We start from the raw sequence: 20,328 nt of genomic DNA on the forward strand, positions 1-20,328 counted from the left end.
ATTAAATTGACTTTACGCTTGTCCGGACATGCCGCAGACTCAGGTGATTCGCATTTAATGCCAAAAGATCCTGACTCCTGCGCTGCAGAAGACAAAAAGCTAAGTAACCGGGAAACTCTAAGCTTGTTCATTGACCCTACTCCACGCTTTTCTAAACTTTCTTACTTCAAATCCTTGCTCTCCCTTGAGTACTATGGCTCTTAATATTTGAAAAATACTTCACCTTCCAGTCCCTTGCTAATTATATGTCGTTACAATATAAAAAAAAACACAGAGAGTATTCAGTAGAAAAACTCTAGAAAGAGAACTGCGGAGAAAAAAACAGCATTTTTTGCAACGTATACCCCGGCATTGTATGGCAACACGTCCAATAGGCAATGTTCGATTGGATTCGTTTTTTGACAGCTTAACCCGAATCCAATCGATCCAAAATGGAGTCTCCGCAGTTCTCTTCCTAGAGTTTTTCTAGTATTGACACATTCACCGAAACGTATACGCCGCACCAACTGCTTACTAAACGCAGCTCTAAGGTTGCCAGCGCGTTTTTTGAGTAACTAGTACTTGTATTTACTGAGGAGAATGTAGGTACAGATGACCAAGGCAACGGAGGATTTGACTACGTCAGTGCAGTTGAGGACGGGAATGAACCAACTCCCACGTTGAGGGAAGTTAAGGATGCCATCCAACAGCTCAAGAACAATAAAGCAGCTGGCAAAGATGGCATCGCAGCAGAACTCATCAAGTTGGGCCCGGAAAAGTTGGCCACTTGTCTGCACCGGTTAGTAGTCAGGATCTGGGAAACCGAACCGCTACCGGAGGAGTGGAAAGAAGGGGTGATCTGCTCCATTCACAAGAAAGGCGACCATTTGGAGTGTGAGAACTTCCGAGCGATCACCATTTTGAATGCCGCCTACAAAGTGCTATTCCAGACCATCTTCGTCTATCACCTAAAGTAAATAAGTTCGTGGGAAGTTATCAAGCCGGCTTCATCGATGGCCGGTCGACAACGGACCAGATCTTCACCGTACGGCAAATCCTCCTGAAATGCCGTGAATACCAGATCCCAACGCATTACCTGGTCATCGATTTCAAGGCGGCATACGACAGTATCGACCGCGTAGAGCTATGGAAAATCATGGACGAAAACAGCTTTCCCGCGAAGCTGACTCGACTGATCTCCATAATGATATTTGTTACATCTGAAGTGACTACATCAATGGGAGACTGTTTGCATGCACTTCGCTTGGTCCTAGGCCTAGCTGAACGTACTCGTTCCTGCTGCTCCGCAATCCTATGCTTCGGCATGATGTTGTACATGCGCTCCTCTCTGCATTGACCAGTTGGATACCGAGGTTGATTCAGCGATTTCAGCGATTGCCGGTTCATGGGAATCGTTCCAGCTATCATGTAGACTGCCTCTGACGAGATAGTTCGATACGCACTAGATACCTGCATGTCTATCAGCGTGAACGTGTTGTTCAACCGAGATCTGTTCCTCTTCGTCTGCCGCGTTATCGCCCTTGTCGGTCCCGAGTATCAGAGCGTCGATGTGGAGACACTCGGCAGTAGTCGCTTTTTACAGCTGCTGATTGCCGATTCGAGATAGTGCCGAGATCACTTTAACGACGGGAAGACATGCGTAGTTGATGTGGCTATTAAAATTGAGTCATTCGTCTGTCATCATTCTCAGTTATCTGACGTCCCGTTTTGAGTCGATGACACCGCCAGCTTCTTGTGGCGCATCCAGTCTTCCACAGGATCTATAACTTCCTTGGTGAGTACTTCTACTTCTTCTAGTGATTCGTCGATCACTAGAAGCACCACGTCGTCAAAACCGATAATCTTTATACCCTTTATAGAGGTGCAGCTTCAACACTCCGTCATACATGACATTCCAAATAGTCGAACCGAGTAGGGTGCGCCATTGCGGTTGATTTTCCGGTGTCAGTTTCGTAGATTAGTGTCCGGTACTGAAGGTAGCTTCTCAGAATTCTACAGAGGTACTCGGGAACTCTCAACCTGTGCAGCGAATCGGTGATTGCAGCCCAAATACACTGTTGAAGGCATTTTTTACGTTCAACGTAACCACTCAGTGGTAACGGTTTCCTCTTTTATTGTGCGCAACCTCCATAGCTCTCCATTCCACAAGCGCTCGTATGGCATCCACAGTGGATCTACCTTTCCGGAAGCCAAACTGCATATTGGATAGGCCATTCTCTCCCTCAGTGTACGTTGTAAGCCTGTTAAGGATTACTCTTTCAAGTACTTTGCCGACTGTATCCAACAGGCATATCGACCTGCATGCTGAAGGATCTCCTGGGTACTTGCCTGGCTTCAGCAACAACACCAACTTTGTCGCTTCCAGATGTCGGGGAAGTTACCTTCGTCGAGACACTTTTGCAGCATAGTCCTAAACGTTGGATTTCGTTGGAGATACTGTCTGGTTCAGGTGCCTCCTTAGTTCTCAACGCTTTTTCTGTCGCTATCAATTCCTCGTTGATTACTCCAGCTTCTTATTCGTGGTCGTTCTGAACCCCGTACGGTGTGGGCGGCCGGACCGTCGGTTTATGCTGGGGAAATAGCGCTCCTACGATGACTCTCATTCTCTCCGGTGGTACCTCCAGTCCTCTTATCTTCGCCATGGTAACTCAATAAACGTCGCCTCACGGATTTTAATGGGCGTTGCATCAAATCCCCTCGAAACAGGTTTTCTTACTGAGCTGGATTTTTTCGTAAGGTGCGGCTCATGCTGCCTTATACGCTGGTCTTAGAGTCTTTCAGCGTCATCGTGAGCTCTCTGCATTCTTCTTTGGACTCGTTGGTAACTTACGCATAGGTCAACAATCGTCGAGTTCCACCAGAAGACTGGACGGCGACTGTACCTGTACCTTTCTTGTTGAACTTCGTTGTTTTCAACCGCCACTCGTTTGATTGAGTCACACGAGCTTCCAACTACCTATTGTTTACAAGAGTGCACCGGAGCGCTGGGTGGTCACTGTGGGTGTACTCCTCTACAATTCAAAGTTGCTGCTGGCCCGTAACTGCTAAAGTAAACTGCGTTGAAATCACCAGCTATGACGACTGACCGATCGATCAGAAGAAGACTCCATCAATTTTGACGATAACAAAGCCTTCGTCTGCGTGATAAACTGCTTCCTGAAATAGATATCTTCCCGTCGTCCGGATTGCTGCTGATGTTGTGTTATCTGATATCCAGTTTCCATCGCTGACCGCGATAAGGTATGGCTATGAGATGATAGCTGCATAACACTTAGAATCCGCTACAGATCACAGCTGCAAGTGTCATGCTGTGTCGCAGTGGTTGAGATCGATTTGGGTTATCTCCACTGTGACTTCATTGCCTTCGCCTGTTTGTAGGCCGGACATCGTGGCACAGTGGGACCAATCTAAAAAAGGTGGGACAAAACCTCTTTGAAGCCTTAGATGTCATTTTAGAGCCAATATTTCTTCGTAGGATATGTTCACAATATTATTCTGCAACTTTTTAAATAGAATATTTTGTTGTTGGACTAAAGTAGAGTACCCGAGCAAAAAAAATTTTTCAAAAAATAGGGTCGATGTCTTCGACGAAGTTGTCGAAATTTATGTTTTGAATAACTTCTTCTAAGACACCACAGACATCAGACCTCAAATTTGAGGCAAAATTGTTGTTTTTTGAAAATATGATCAAAAAATCAGTTTTTCGATATTTCCATGCCAAAAACCTTAATTGATTTATTTAATATGTTCTACAAACTTGCAGGTAACACTAAAATACAACTTTTTGTTGAAGGAACTAATAACCTAAAATCAATATTTTGGCTTCTAAAACTATTTTTCATATAAATTTACTCTATTTTCATCAAAGATTTCTGTTTTTAGGTGCACTTTTGTGCAGCCAAACTTCAGCTATTCTGATACTCTATTATTCGTAGAATAAAATTAATACTACATAAAAACAGGATATAGTTGGACGCGTTGTTTGGGTGACCATTCATGTACGACGGTTAATAGCAAAAAATGTGTTTATATTATTTTTAATTTATATACATTATTAGCTATTAACAAACTCTTATATTTTGTACGCACTTACAAGCATATAGAATATATTGAGTTGATCAATTACGGTTACAATATGAAAAAGTGAAAAATAATATAAATTTTGAATTTAAACTGCCAAAGAACAACGATTTCAGATTAAAAAATAAATCTACCGTATGTATAAGGTATTTTTAACAAAAATGTTCGAAATTGAATATTAGACAACTTTGCTGAAGTCCTCAACCATCTAAAAAAATAGAAATGATTCAATTATGTTGTGAATATTTTTCCACACACTTAGGTTCTATAATATCTAAGGCCTCAAAACGGTATTGTTCTACTTTTATGAATTTGTAGAACTAATCTTATTGGTTAAACTAAAGTAGAAATCCCGAACTAAAAAAATCAAATTTTCTTCAAATGGTTGAGGTCTTCAGCAAAGTTGTCAAATATTGTATTTGGAACAATTTTGTTGAAAATACCATTTATTTATTTTTTGAGCCGAAATCGTTGTTCTTTGGCAGTTTAAATTCAAAATTTATATTATTTTTTCACTTTTTCATATTGTAACCGTAATTGATCAACTTAATATATTCTATATGCTTGTAAGTGCGTACAAAATACAAGATTTTGTTAATAGCTAATAATGTATATAAATTAAAAATAATATAAACACATTTTTTGTTATAAACCTTCGTACATGAATGGTCACCCAAACAACGCGTCCAACTATATCCTGTTTCTATGTAGCATTAATTTTATTCTACGAATAATAGAGTATCGGAATAGCCGAAGTTTGGCTGCACAAAAGTGCACCTAAAAACAGAAATCTTTGATGAAAATAGAGTAAATTTATATGAAAAATAGTTTTAAAAGCCAAAATATTGATTTTAGGTTATTAGTTCCGTGAACAAAAAGTTGTACTTTAATATTACCTGCAAGTTTGTAGAACATATTAAATTAATCAATTAAGGTTTATAGCATGGAAAAGTCGAAAAACTGATTTTTTGGTCATATTTCCAAAAAACAACAATTTTGCCTCAAATATGAGGTCTGATATCTGTGGTATCTTAGAAGAAGTTATTCAAAACATAATATTCTACAATTTTGTCGAAGACATGGACCCTCTAAAACAATTTTTTTAAAAAATTTTTTTGCTCGGGTACTCTACTTTAGTCCAACAACAAAACATTCTATTTAAAATGTTGCAGAATAATATTGTGAACATATCCTACGAAGAAATGTTGGCTCTAAAATGACATGTAAGGCCTCAAATAGGTTTTGTCCCACCTTTTTTGGATTGGTCCCACTGTGCGTGGGTTTCCTGTATCGTGTTTGTTTTCGAAGGATATGTGTGTTTTATAGTAAGGTTTGAAAAGCTTCAAAAGCTTGGCATGCCAATATATTCTGCGGAACATTCGACTTACTTTCGTGCATAACCACTAAACACTCCTTACTATTTTCACGGCCTTCTTCCCCGCGGATCTACAAGGAGGTATTACTTCGTGGAGGGGTCTCGTTGTGCTTTCGTCACGCCTCTTGCTTGCCCCTTGTGATCCATGAAATGGATCGACCTTTGAGCCATTTAGCTCTTCTCTTGCTTTTCGTCTCCATCTATTACGTCGCCTTTCAGCTCTTTATGCATCGTATAGCTGCTGGTTTTATGACCTATTAAGCGCCTGTTTCTGTGAGTCACTTAGTCCCCAGCTTTATTACGATCAACTCGGATAGTCCACGCCGGGGAGCTCACCTTACTCCGACTGAGAGTTCCCCAACGAAGAAGATTCTGCCGACATCGACACCCGCTTTCTTGACCCATTTAGCTCCCAGCTTTATCGAGTTCTACTCGTATATTATCCGTCATTGAAACTACCCTACTTCGGTTGAGAGTTTCTCAGCGGCTGAATTTCTCTCGGCACCCATGTCCATTTCGTGAGTCAATAAGCTCTCAGCCAAATTAGAATCCACCATACTGTATATTTCTCGGCAGTGAATTTATCCCGATACCTATGTTTGTTTTCGTGAGCCATTTAGCTCCCCACTTCATCCCGATCTACTTGATCTAATCCCTGGCGGTGGACCTAGCCTACTCAACGGGTCAGACAGTAGGTGCCGAGGTCGGTCCAGCGAGTCCGGTTGGAGCATAACTTTCGATTCACTGAAACCCCAACAACCCACTGCTGACTGTTTGACGCGGGCTACTCGAACTGTGGGGTGTGTGGCTGTGTATGCGTGTGTGTGGTAATAACCGTTATTCGAGCAACAGAGCAGTACAGCAACAGTGTTTCGGCACGAAACTCCCTTAATAAGGTAGTGTCAAGTGAGCGTTTTGAATGAAAAAAATCACGATTTTAAATTGCCAAACTTTAGTTGATAAGTTTCATATTTTGCATTAAATGACGCGTGTGTTTGTTTAACGTATTTTGTGGGCAGACAATATTTTTTTCTGTTGTATACTTTCGTCAATTATGTAATTTTACCTGCTTTACTATCCAAATTCAATTCCACTATCATGTAGCTTCGCAGTAATTACTCACCTCTAGTTTTGAGTTCGGATATAACCACCGACAACAGAAACAACTAACTTAAAAAAAGGTTTCGTTTATTTCTGATAAATTAGTACACTTCGTTACATGTGTAAGTAACGATGATTGAGTTTATTCTCATCAGACTACTCGTATCGTTTTTGTTAGTTGCTTTTGTTTTGTAAGAAATTCTTTGTAAAGTATAGAAATACAATTTGTAATCGAACGCTTTGCTGCAGCGTACACTGACCGTTCATTAATCCTACTAAAGAAAATAATTTACTGCGCTCTTCTACAAATATTACACATAAGAAGAATTGACACTGATACAGACCGCCAGAAAATGGGGGAGCAGTATACCTAGTTGGCTGGGGGGTGAGGTGGTGCTGGTAAAGAATTTGTTCGTGTACTTTCGCTCTCACTCACACTCAATAAATATGGCAGACTAGCGGTAACTAGTGACTCTCATACATTTCACTCACCCTTGCGCAGACACACCTTCTTGGCACTCATTCTGTCTCTCATTATATGAAACCGTGTTGAAGGAGTTTTTGTTAGGATACAGAGGGGAAGAATCGGATGAAGAAAGGAATGTTCACTTTTTCCTGAACAACAGCTGCTGCTGCTGTTCCGGACTAAGCTTAGCAAACATTAGCTGAGAGGATGACTGCGGAATACCATGATTCAGTGCCAGAACCTTGGTGATAATGTTGAAATCTTCCGCCGAACGTGAGGTGATACCGGATTGGACCAGCAGATTTTGTAACTGATTGTCGTTACGCAGCGGTTGGAAGCCACCGTTTAGCTGAATGATTGGTATCTGTTGAGAGGGGCGGAAAGGGACATTCGGTTGTTGTTGAGGTTGGGAGTTGAATCCGAAGTTGCCGGTGTCGGACTCGTGTCGGAAGACCCGATTGCGCTGTAGATGTGGAAGCTGCTGATCCAGTGGGAGTTGTGCCTGGTTGGCTAGTGGAACAGGGAAGGGGTTGACGTTAAAAGGCTGGAAGGGTTTCAGGGGTAGCAATTGCTGTTTCGATAGCTGGGGAGGAGACGGTGGAATGATTGGGAACTGCTGGGATGGCGGACTGATGGATTTGACTTGTTCGACGAAAGTGTTTCTCAGTGAGACTGGTTGGAATTCAACCGGTTCCTTGAACGGAAGCTGCTGTTCCACCGAAATTGGGATCGATTTGCCTGGTAAGGAGATGCTTGGAATGAACTGTACTGCGGGTCCGTTGCGTGGGAGTTCTTGAACGAATTGCGGTTGTTGTTGCTGCTGCTGGAACTGTTGTTGTTGTTGCTGCTGCTGTTGTTGCTGGAACTGTTGATGTTGTTGCTGCTGGAATTGTTGCTGTTGATGTTGTTGTTGTTGGAACTGTTGTTGTTGCTGGATCTGTTGATTATTTGGTTGCTGCTGGACAGGGAATGGTTTGAACAAGGGCTGCTGCTGTTGTAGTTTTAGCTGCTGATGTTGAAGTTGTTGCTGCTGTTGCCGGAAAAGGCGTTGCTCTTCCTCGAACTTTTGCAGCCGAATGCGAGTTTCTTCCTCCAGTCGGAACCGTTGCTGTTGTAGTTGTTGCTGCTGTTGAAGGATAATCTGTTGTTCTTGAATAATTTTAGATCTCAGAAGTTGTTCCTGGATGCGTTGCTGTGTTTGAAGAGTAAGTAACTGTTGTTCCAGTAACCGAGTTTTTTCTTCAAGAGATTGGGTTGAGGCCGTTGGTGGGGCTTGATTTTGATTTGAAGATGCTTGAAATTGTCCAATGGGTATTATCATCGGAGCCGTTGAGGTAGCGACATTAAAATCGACAGGGGCTTTTTTCGAAGGTACTTGCAGCAGAGGAATCACATTTCGCGGAACTCCCTGTTGATCTTGCTGTACCGTGAATGCGGCTACTAGAGGAGCTTGGTAGATCTTTACGTCTTCGCTTTTGACTTTTTCGATATTTTCACCATCGGCATTGTGAGTTGGCGCCTTCGGGGTCGTAGTACTTGTCGTGGGACTTGTAACTGTAGGTGTAACTTGTGTGGAAACAATACTCGGCACAGGAGTTACAACTGCGATTGAGCTCTTTTCATCTTTGGTCACATCCAGATTGTTGCTGTTGCTGGAACCGGAAGCCACGCTACGAGCGACTTGATTCGAATCAACATCATTTTCTCGTTCCTTAATAGGATCCGGAGCTATCTCTCGGAGGAGATCTACTTTCGGCGGAAGGAGGGTAGTTTTGGGCTTACTGATAATAATTGTTTTTATGATTTCGTTGCCTCCGTTGTCGCTATTGGCATCAGCCTCGTAGCTGTGGTATCTGATGCTGGACTCCCGATCGCTGTTTGTACTTTCCTCCAGTATTTCATCCAACAATGTCGTTGCAAAATTTTCCTCCGTCGTGTTAGAGTCATTCAGCTGGTCACTTTCTTCCTCCTGGCGTTCCTTCAGATGCCGCAATGCTCGGAGTAACGCTTTTCGTAGCGTCGGATCTATTCGTATCCGCTTAGAGTCCACGTCGCTGCTTTGGGTGTCACTGAAGTCATCGGAAACGTTTGAGTTAGCCGAAGCAAGGGCCAATAGCAGAGCGGTAACGCAGAGAAATTTTATCTGAAATAGAAATTGAAAAATGAAAGAAATTTAGTGAGGTTCTCAGCTGCACATGGAATAAACTGTAACTTAATGGTTTGTAGCGTATGAGTAAAAATGGTTGGAATTTTAACTAAAAGTAGCTTATAGTGTAATATTTACATCGACAGAGTTTTATTAAAATTGATCGAGAGATTGAAGTGATGGACTCGGAAGAGAAAAAAAAGTACGTCGTATTACGTCACCACCTTTAAGCAGACTTTCCAAATGAATATCGTACACAATGTTCGCTCCGGTTCTGTGCTCATATTAAACCCACACTTCGTGTACGAACTTAAACACGCTATTTCGTACTAAAAAACGTGCACACGTTCGCCTGCACAACCGAACCCTTATGTACGTACGCGGTGTGCGTGCACATAGGTTCGTAGCGCCAGTTTTCTCTTTCTCACCCTCATCATCACTAGCGTTGACTCTTTTGCCCTGTGCGAATCGTTCTCGTGTACGCACCCGGTGTACGTACACGGATGTTTGAACTAGAGTTTGTACATCGTTCGCTTGGGTTCGATGTCCAAGGCGCACCTGTACATCGAGACGAAGCATGTTTGAGGTCGAACGCATGCACGAAATTTTACACACACGTACAAACTTGTCGATGTTCATGGGAAGTTGCCTCTAAGTTAACCGTTTCTGCCGTATACACGAAAACAGCGATTAGGCGGTTTTAGATGGATGCTGGTGAGCATTAGGCTAATAAAATTTTGTTCTAGGCTACCCTCCGTAACTTGCCGTTTACTGTAAAATAGTGTGCGTACAAGTAGTTGTCGAAATTGGCAAGAAAAACTATTGTATGACAAGTGATCTGCGGATATAGCAAAATGATTCCGCCCTTCATCACATCTAGGACAGTTAACGGACGAATCTAGAAGGAAGTGATTTACGCCTATTCAAAGGTTTCATAACAGTATGCCACTGTTTTGGTCGGATTTGGTATCTTGCCATCATGCACGAAACGCCTTAGAGTGGAATAAAACCAAGAATTCTGCTTTTCTACTAACCTTCCAAGCACTAGTGAACTTCACCCTACCGAGAAATTTAAGGCCGTGATGTTATTGAAATTGTTGTTGAATAACGTTTGGTTGAAAGTGTCAAGTGTGTTCGACTGAATTACCAGCCGTAAATCCGGCTCATTTCCGGCTGAACTTTACTGAGTGACAGTGACTCACATAGATATTTCAAAATGGCCGACATTTTTACATCTCAAGAACAACAGATTATCCTTTACATCTCTACCTAGACAACTGACCTCCCTATCTCTACATACAGAGTTTGACATTAGCCAACATCGCTTTTCCACTGATCGATGGACGTCAGTTTGATAATGTAAGAGTCGCTTGAAATATCATCAACAAACAGCAGTAACACTAAACAAAAGAAAGCAATGCACACTTTCTCTGATTTGTGCTAAAGTGCTTCTAGTTCGTATTTAGAACAACTTTCGTTCATTTTGTTACAAATAACGTTCTTATGTTGACTTCGATAATATGACGTCATGTCACCCACTTGCTTCTACCCTGTCAAACCATTCCGAAACCGGTTCGGAGTTCTGAGTGGCTTTAGCATGGATTCCAGCACGAATGCATTATCCGATTGAGTCAGAATCGATTGATTCCTTTGAGCTGGAATCCATACTGAATTCATTCTGGATTCCGAACCGGTTGAATAGGTTTAACGGATAGTTGGAATAAGCTGATGTGACGGCGCTAGTGTTTTAACGTGGGTTAATTCAAATGTTTACACTCATATTATTAATATATTTGTTCGATCATGGATGTCTGTTCTCTTATCTAATACCACATATTCAATTTCCACAAAGTTTGAAGAGAATAAAACTTAAGGAATAAGTTTGACGACCTATTTCGTATGACCATCTTTTTGCAAATACTTTATCGACTAGTTCAGATTCCGTTTCTTTACTGTAAAAAATACCAAGTGTATCAACTTTTCTACTGGGTCGTCAAATGAAGAATAAAATTCTTCTTTTATCGCAAAACAGGATACTTTTAAAACATAACCATATTTATGACCAAGCCTTTAGAACGATATTTAATTATTTTCAATGAAAATGTAACAACGATATAACTTGACAATGGTTTTCGCCACATGGGTTAGCACCTTTGACAGTTAAACCAACAAAAAAGGAGGTGATCAATGTGGTGCAATGGGAGGTGTGGTCCTAGTAATCTAATTGTATTTTTTTTTCTTATTTAGTATTCTACGCACAAAAAAGTGAAAAAAAGTTGGACTACGCATCTTTAACCTCAGCTACATCGAAAAGATTAAAAACTGCACATGGCTTAAAAACCCGCTTGAATCCTACATTTATTGAAATAACCTCTAAACCAAATAATTGCACGCAACGCAAAGTTGGTCAGTTCCCATCGTTAATGCCTTTTGTTTGACCTCTGACACAACTATTTTGGAAGAAAAAACATAGTCTTGATTTAACCCATCATTTATCAAACTTGCTTACACCACCCGTTGTTTATGAAATTTATGTAATTCAAAACAACAACCTTAATCACTGTTAAAACCTACTAGCATGGGGCATCAGTCTGCAAATTGATCATGCCATCAAAGCCAGTATCAGTACGCCAATCAAAAAACGCAAATAAAAAACCGTCGACGATACCGTGTCTTGGGAACAAGTAATGACGACACGAGCGTTTGACGATGCTGGTTGACTCAGAAGTACACTTTTAACACGCTTATCTGTCGGTTTTCGCACTGAACTCAAAGAAAGCAATCACTCTGCTTATGTGGGAAGATTCACTTGTCAAAAACGTCGATGAAATCATCAATGAGCTACTGAACCACGTTCATCAGTTGTTAAATGATACTGCTCGACAAACATATTAATAGGGCGTAAAAGCCAACTGTCAACATTCACTTTGAGTGGAAATTCCGGACAAAACGTTACTTGTCTATCACAGATGCTGGCAGTAAACAAAAGAGAAAAGTTTTCTCTCTCATTAACTGCTGTGTTCCGTGTTCGGCCAATACCGGTTTGTCCGAAATTTCCTTTCAAAGAAAGTTTAGACAGTTGCCTTTCACGCCCTAATCATATGTTTGTCGAGACTTTCGAGTAAATACCAAAATTGCCAAAATAGAGGCCCGTCCATGCTATCAATTGCATCAGCTGATCAGTGAGCGGTTGTGCTGGACAAGTTATCAGAGAAGTTTTCGCGGGCGAAAACAAAAAGCTAATTTCACTTCAAGTTTACGGAGCTGAGTCACTGGCAAAGTGGAAGGTAGCTAACGAAGTAGCCACTAATACCGATAAGATACCAGCGCTGTCGTATTACCACTGTAACCTATAAACAGAAAAGTCTATTAGGAAAAGGGTCCATTCATAAATTACGGGAGATGGGGATTATTCTATTTCGTGGTGATGAGTGACGACAGGGAGTAGGGATTCATGTCATACTACGTAGCTTTTTAAAAGGGGTCCAAATAATTTTTGAATAATCTAAAATAATAACAATTTAAAAACACATATTCAAAACATTTTGAAGAAAATCGTACAATAGTTTCAGCTTTTGGTACCAAGTAAGGCAAGTATGACAAGAGTTCAAATAAATTGACATCCCAGTGTAAGCTTGAAAGAGGAACGAAATTCAATTCATGCAAGCCGCACTGAACGAAGTTTTTCGTTTGTGTGCCTCGTCATGAATTCGTTCGCTACAGTCACTGATAACTCGGAGCGCATTCAGATGTATGCGTTTTTACCTGCTGATATTTTTTCGCATCTGACAGTTGAGAATTTCTTTCTTTGGTGGTATGTGGTAGTTCATATGCCACATTGACACAAAAACTTTGGATTTTCGACCCCCTGCTCCCTCTCCGTGGACACGCGCAATTTTGAAAAAAAAAATGTTCGAAGTCAAAAAGTGAAGTTTAGACATGTAAAAACAAATACTCATTTTGCTGCCGCATTGTTTTCTTGTTCAAAAATATTCTAAGAAATAGCCATTTTTCGTGGATTTTAATAGAGTGCTCCCGTTAAGGTTGGACAGAGAAATAGGCAAAAATCAAAAACGAAAAAAGCAGTTTTTTTCCACACCGTATGTAAGATCTTCATAAAAATTAATCAGCTCATGTAGAATGTACTGCTGATTGATCTGTATAAAGATCTTCCCATTCTCTGTTCAGCCTTAAATGATTATCTATTACTGTATCTTTTCCCTCATAATAAATGGCTGTCACAGCTAGCTAAAGGGCAAACTGGCTATCTAATCTGAATATCATTACATTGGTGTTGTAGTCATTAGCTGTCTAAACGTCCAGCAGAATCGATCAACATCAATCATCAGGGCGAATGCCCTACTAGGTTAAAGCCTCAACAAATAATACATAATACATCAATCATCATAACATCGGAAACAAACAGCCTAACAAAACAGTGTGTTAGATGCCCAAAGTACATGATGAAGTCAAACTCAAGTGCCAACACTTGTAGGCCAATGAAGAAGGAAACAAAACAGATGACGAAGACGACAAAGATCGTAAATCATCGCATATCTACCAAAGAATAATTACGCGATGATAACAATCGACCTTCCTCATTGTTCGATGTGACCGCTTATAATCACCCTCCGACTTACTATGGTTTTAAGCCCAGTTTCACTCCTCACTCAACTTATATTTTCAGCCTTTCTATTTGAAAGTATGTTAGTTAGAGTAGCATTTGTCATCTTTGTTCTACGCATTGTTTCAAATTGTAGGGTTAAAATTGGGGCGCTCTATTCCAGTTTTCATTTCGCTTCAATACTGGTCCGGTAATGGTTTTCCGACCACTTTTAAAATCATTCTGTTTCTTAGAAACGACAGAAGATACCATCTCGTACGCATCCCATCGATTATATGCCAAGAAACTACCGGAACAGAGTGACCCCTTTCCTAACAGGGTCAAAATAGACTCGTCACCCTACCTACTATAACCAATCGAACCCCATCCCAAGTAGGGTTTGATTGCTGATGAGATCGCAGCTGATTCGAACCCGTTTTGGATTGCCACGAAGGTACTGTTGCATAATTTCTACCAACTCATTAGTACCCCGGAGCTTTTCAATTTGAATACAATTGATGTGCGGTCTGGCTGTGACGGTGTTCATCTTTTTATGTTCCATGGTTTATGAGGCTTGTAAGGGTCAGGTTTCAGAGCTAGTTTGGCTGAGATCCATGGAAAGAAACTTATTGGGAAAAATGTAGCGAAAGGGGACCGTAAACCATTAAACAAGATTTTCAGGAGATTAGCGTTTTTGGGAGTGGATTAATCCCTTTTTAACTCATCTATTGTAGGGGAAGTACGCGTTAGAAAGGTCAACTCATGTGTTAGGTTTAACACATCGAAATTCAAAAGAGATCGAATAAAGTAGGCTTTGCAGCATTAGGAGACTTGAGGTTTTGTTTGTCGCCAAAAATGTCTTTCGAAATCCATATTTTTTTAAATGACCGCCCCGATATATCAAAAACTAAGTAGCCAAAAGTGCTTAATTGTTACGGTTAAATAAATACAACAATAGTACTAAGCGAGACTAGAACCATTATGATATCAGTCATAGTTACAGACACTTTATACACTGAGAACTGACATACAAGTAAAGTTTTCAACTTGTGTAAGAAATAAAACTGTCGCTTTGAAATGACAACAGCAAGTAGCAACTTGCCACTGGCTGGCGCTTCGATCGGCCAGCAATCGCTATACGGGACTTGTGTGCGAACTTGGATACAATGGTGACTCACGCATGCGAACCTGTATGCGATGGTGATTTTCAACGTATTTTTATTCAAATGTTTACACAGGCTTTTCGGTAAAGTTTGTTCTAGCTTATATGTCTGTTCTCTGTGCTTTATACACAGACTAGCGAAGTGTCAAAAATTGCAGCCAAACGGACTGTCAAAAAGTGCAGCCAAATCTAAGACAAGACGTGACAGTAGGGGTGGCCGTTTTTGTTCCAATTTTACGTCAGAATGGTCCAGCTCCTGATTGGTTGATTCTGACTTTTTGCACCGTACGCAATGTTACTGCAGGGATATCGAAATGATGTTTGGCAGTGTATGTTTATAGGTAAAGATTCTCATTACTTTTGACAAATAAAATTATTATCGTTAAAAAAGTAAAAATGACTAAATTGAACTGAAATTGTGCGGCAAAGCGAAACAAATGATTATCATGCATTTACCGTATACGTGGTTGATTAAATTTAACAAAAATACGACAGAAACCTACTAGAATCTAAAATTATTCAGAAAATGGCTTTATCAAACCTTACTAAACACCCATGTGACATGGAAAATCGGTTCCCTTCATCAATATAGTGGATTCAAGATATATAATATTGTCGGTATAAAATAAATTAATAAGACTCCATTTTCATTAATAAAAATAGCAACACTGTTTAGAAGATTTCGGCAGGGTGAAAATGTGCGAAAAGAAGAATGTCGAAGGAAAAATAAGAAGCCGATTGTCACGTCTTGTCTTAGAGCCAAACGAGCATGATGGTTTTGACAGGGGAAGTGCAAGAGGAAGCCCATGCAAAGCTTATAGACTTTTCTACGGCTCATGTACGTACACGCCACATGGCACAAATACTACATCACAAGCTGGTGGAAAATAATAAACATAGACGGCAAAAGTAAATGGGATTGTTTTCAACCAGGAAACTGCATTAGTGTTCGTGAGACCGGTCGTCAAGAACTCAATGGGAGCTTACGTGATGCCAGTTTACAATCATGGTTGCTAGTTTTACTGTTTTCTCTCCGCTAGTCTTTTATATAAAGTGTCTGTAGTCATAGTAAAGACTCTGTAGTACTTTTAAGACGAAGTGATTACTCTTTAGCTAAAATTGACAATCAGATTCTTCTCGTGGATTACTCCAGACGAAAAAACACTTTTAAATAATAAAAGTTTTAAATCCAGCCTAAAAGTAAATCTATTGCAGCTGCTATTCCCGTTAAAAAAGAAAAGACTCTGAATTATTTCGTGATGAAAACAAAATATTTTGCATTGTTAAAACCAGTTGATGTTTAGTATTTCGTGAGGATAACAAACCAAACTCCTTTGGTTCAACTTTGCATCTGTGGTTGTAAAAGAGCTGTCAGAAATCGTAATACGCCCGTCGCACGCCTTTAGGGCATGCTCAGGAGTGTTTCAGTTCTAGATTCATAATTTTGACAGCTCCATAATATAAAACTGAAAATTTTAAAACTAGAACTTGCTGTCCCCAGCAGCAGTTATAGCGGGTGTTCTATTCAGTTTAAAATTCATGTATCGCAATGCCTTCAGCGTTACCGCATTCCAATTTATTTTTTCCCAGTCCATCGGGTCTAAGTGTCTGTACTAAAAACTTTGCATGTATTTAAAACACAGTTTTAAACGTCTCTTTATTTTTGTACACTAGGGCACTGAGGGAGCCGAAAGAATTTTCAATGAGACGGCACAGGGGCAAGTTGGTCGGGTTCCTTTCTTTCGGCACGTACGGTATCTTTTTCTGCTTAAGATGCTCCAGCGTCTTCTTGGCGTAATGGGAAGACGCCTTGTCCGGCCAAAAGAAGTACGTCCCAGCCGCATGATGCTCCTTTAATAATAGCAGAAGAATTTTCTCAAGACACTCCTCCTGGTACACTTGTTGATTGATGACCAGACCACTCGGCTTGAAGCACGGCTTTGAAATCCCTCTGTCCGATATGGCGATGTACAGCATAACTTTTTTTTCAAATTTATGCTTAAACTTATATTTTACTTCTGGGGGTGTGGCCGACTCGTCGCTGGAATAAGAGCTGTCATTTCCTGGAATGTGGGTCTTCGAGAGCGAAAAGTATCTTTCGTCGTACAGCACGAAAGACGTCCCACGGTAGTTCTTCGTTAACCACCGGCACTGCGATTTCACAATCGCTATCTGCTCGTTCGTGTACTCGGAGATCGAGTCTTCGTCCGACAGATGATGTCCTTCATCTTGAGAGTTCAGTGAAACAAGATATGGGAGCAGTGATATTTTCAGCCGACGTCACGCAAACTCGTTTCGTCCTTGTTGTCGAACAACTTTTCCAACGCTTCCTTTTTCTTTTTCGTCATTATCTTCGTCGGGCGGCTGCTACCGGCTCCACGCTCAAGGATGCCAGGATCCGGTAAACTGTACTCACGGGCACGTTTTCGTCTCGAAAGTGGTCTACCGTAAACTTTTTTCTACGATGACCATGTGTTTCGTAAAACCGTACAATACGCTCGCGGAGTGCTTGCTGTCTCGCCGTCATCTTCGATTGAACTAACATCACCCAAGCGAAGTATGCCACTTATTTCTAGGGAGTCCAGAGAGCAATTCTCTGGGAGAGAAAAAAAAAATTACACTCTTTAATTACAGAAAGGTATTGAAGTCATTCTCATTTTAATTTTGTTTTCGTGTTTTGGTTTATTTTATAGCGGCGATGCATTAGGTTTGTTCCAGTCAGTCAGTACACGGAAGTTGCTCCGGAGTAAACGGGAACAAAAATGCTTGCTCCTTTTACTCCAGTTTACTACCAGGAGAAGAAAAAAGAGTAGAAGAGAATACAAGAACGGTTTTCTACCTATTTGCTCCGCAGTACTTTCAGTTTCTTCTGTTACTGGAACAAACCTATTATTTACATCATGTCGATCCTGCCCAAGACGGTTACATGTGTGCACATTTTTTTCTGTGTGTGAGTGCGGTTGTCATTTTTCTTTGATGAAGCCGAAAAAACAAGAGGATATGAAGAAGAAAAGCACAAACAAATGACGTAGTGGGCCTTTCTGTTGCCATAAGTTTTCTTTCGGTTCGGTCATAGTTAATTTATTCGGTTTCTTCGAAGTAAAAAGTGTCCCTAAGTGTTCTAATAGGCAGATCCGAGGTGAAGCTCGGCTTTTTCTCACTTTTCATCGTGCGTCAAAGAATCAGGATGCTCGTTCGTTCACTTCAAGGGCCCCGGCCGCCATGCTTAATTTTGCAAGTATTAAACTAATACACTCAACAGTGTCAAATGTTCTCATCTTGGATGCTGCCAATCGTTAAACATCCGCCTTTCATACACTCAACCAAAATATCACTTACATTTCATATGCAAAAACATGTGAATATTTTCCATAATACTTTTCACATGAATGTTATTATTTTCATACATAATCTGTTCTCTCTTCCGCCCTATAAAAACCAGTATTGATTACAGATATATCTTACGTGAGGTTCAGTTACTTGCCACCGGAATGCCACATATTTTCTATTTGAAACTTATATACCTTTTATATGACATTCAGATGATTATTAACTGAATGTATAATAGCAATCGTGTTACGTGAAGTGGGTTTATCTGATATTCATGTGATTGTTAGTTGCTTGTATAATGGTATTCAAATGCTTTGGTAGGTAATGTAGCTTGGTTTATTAAATGCGCGGATAATCCTAGTAAAGCTCAGCTGGAAATTGAGCCGGTATTCTGACTGGCTCTAGTTAATAACCGATTCCAGTGACAAAACAATCACTGGAGCCAGGTACTAACTAGAGCCAGCCAGAACTTTGGCACATTTTCCGGCTGAACTTGCTGGTCCGTGTTGATAATTGATTTGTAATGAACTCCATGCCATCTTGGAATCTTCAACCTGGAGCAGAGATAGCGGATATATATGTATTTCTAACGTCTTCACATTTAATTAGAAAATTCAAAAGTCCAGGAGCAATGTATTCACCGCCGTGCTGTTTGTTGACGCCATGTTGAATGTGTCTGATTTTTTCACATTGTATGTACCCGTAATAATAATGTGTTTTACACATAACGCTAGAAGTATGTGATGGACACATAATATGTATGTGGGGCACGCTTGAAAGTTATTCATTTTGTATTTGAAATTCATCGGTGATTGTATAAGTTTTATTTGATGCATATGAATCTGATGTGCATAATCGTTTTTAAAATTTAGGTGTTTTTTCACATGAAACGTACGTGATTTTTTGGCTCAGTGTATGTGAATACCTTATTCGCGATCTAACGCTGGATGTTGACCATCAGATGGCACGAGAGGGCAATGATTTTTTTTTATTTTCATCTGTCAAAACGCATCGAAAAGTATTTTTTTTTAATTTTATAAACTTAATCAATATTATTAATCAATGTTATTTCAGTTCATACTAAAATGAAATTACGAACAGAGCACTGTCCGCGTGAAATTAGCCAGCCCAGACAACCTTGGACATCCTCCATTCCGTAACCTTCTTGCACATGGCAAAAAGGTCCTGTTCGACACTATGAGTGCGATCTGGGGTAGCGGTGATCTATCTGATTCCTGGAGGGAAACGATAACATTCTTTTCAAGATTGTCATTCTATTAGTCTCCTTAGGTGCTACGGTAAGATTATCGAGAAACTGCTTAATTAGTGTCCTTCCTGGAGGATAATGAGTTGCTCGATGAGCACCAATGTGCCTTCGGTCACGGAAGAGGTATACACTTCGGTGCACTTGGAGAGATAATCGCCAAAGCACGGGTCGACGATCTTCACATTAACATCGCAGCTTATAACACCGTCTAGCGTAGAGGAATTCTCGACCAATTTTTGGATTGGCTCACAAATGGGAAACTTATCCGCTCGACGCGCCAACTAGATTTCATTATTGGTACCAGTCAAATGATGACAAAAGTATTTTAACACTACATAGTTTAACAAAATATTAAATTACAAGTGATAAGAAAACACTCGTTCTGTCGGTTGACACTAAAACATTCAGTCGAACTCGATGTTTTTAATTGCGAATTATTGAGATCCGGAATTGTATTGTTGAGGTTAAGTTGATTGTTTTAGATACGGAAAATGTCTACCTACAAATTGGATTTTTCAGTGGATAACCTCGACTGTCAACATCTGCATTCTTTAATCCAGTGAGTTTCGCCAACTATCGTGTTTTCTATCGAAATTTATATCTCTGAATTTCATTTTATTATAAACTGAAGCCGGAAGAACGAATACTTAGTGATGTAGCAAGAAATTTACCATCTAGATATTTTTCAGCGGTAGGAATCATATTTTCTTCATCAATATTACTTTTCATTAGAAGAAATAACATTTCATTATAATGTTGATTGATTTTATTAAAGTCAAAATTTACTTTTCAATGCGT

The 20,328-nt window shown here is 40.3% G+C and overlaps 1 protein-coding gene across 1 annotated transcript in view; it reads right to left on the reverse strand.

The window, feature by feature from the left end:
* Positions 1-6,647: 6,647 nt before the first annotated feature.
* Positions 6,648-20,328, reverse strand: part of LOC131679654 (alpha-protein kinase 1-like) — a 75,528-nt gene continuing 61,847 nt past the window's right edge. Inside the window, exon 2 of the mRNA XM_058960390.1 lies at positions 6,648-9,165. Coding sequence (XP_058816373.1) covers positions 7,162-9,165 — 2,004 coding nt within the window. The 3' untranslated portion in view covers positions 6,648-7,161. The remainder of the gene's footprint in view (positions 9,166-20,328) is intronic.

This window comes from Topomyia yanbarensis, chromosome 1 (assembly GCF_030247195.1).
Source record: "Topomyia yanbarensis strain Yona2022 chromosome 1, ASM3024719v1, whole genome shotgun sequence".
Lineage (NCBI taxonomy): Eukaryota > Metazoa > Arthropoda > Insecta > Diptera > Culicidae > Topomyia > Topomyia yanbarensis.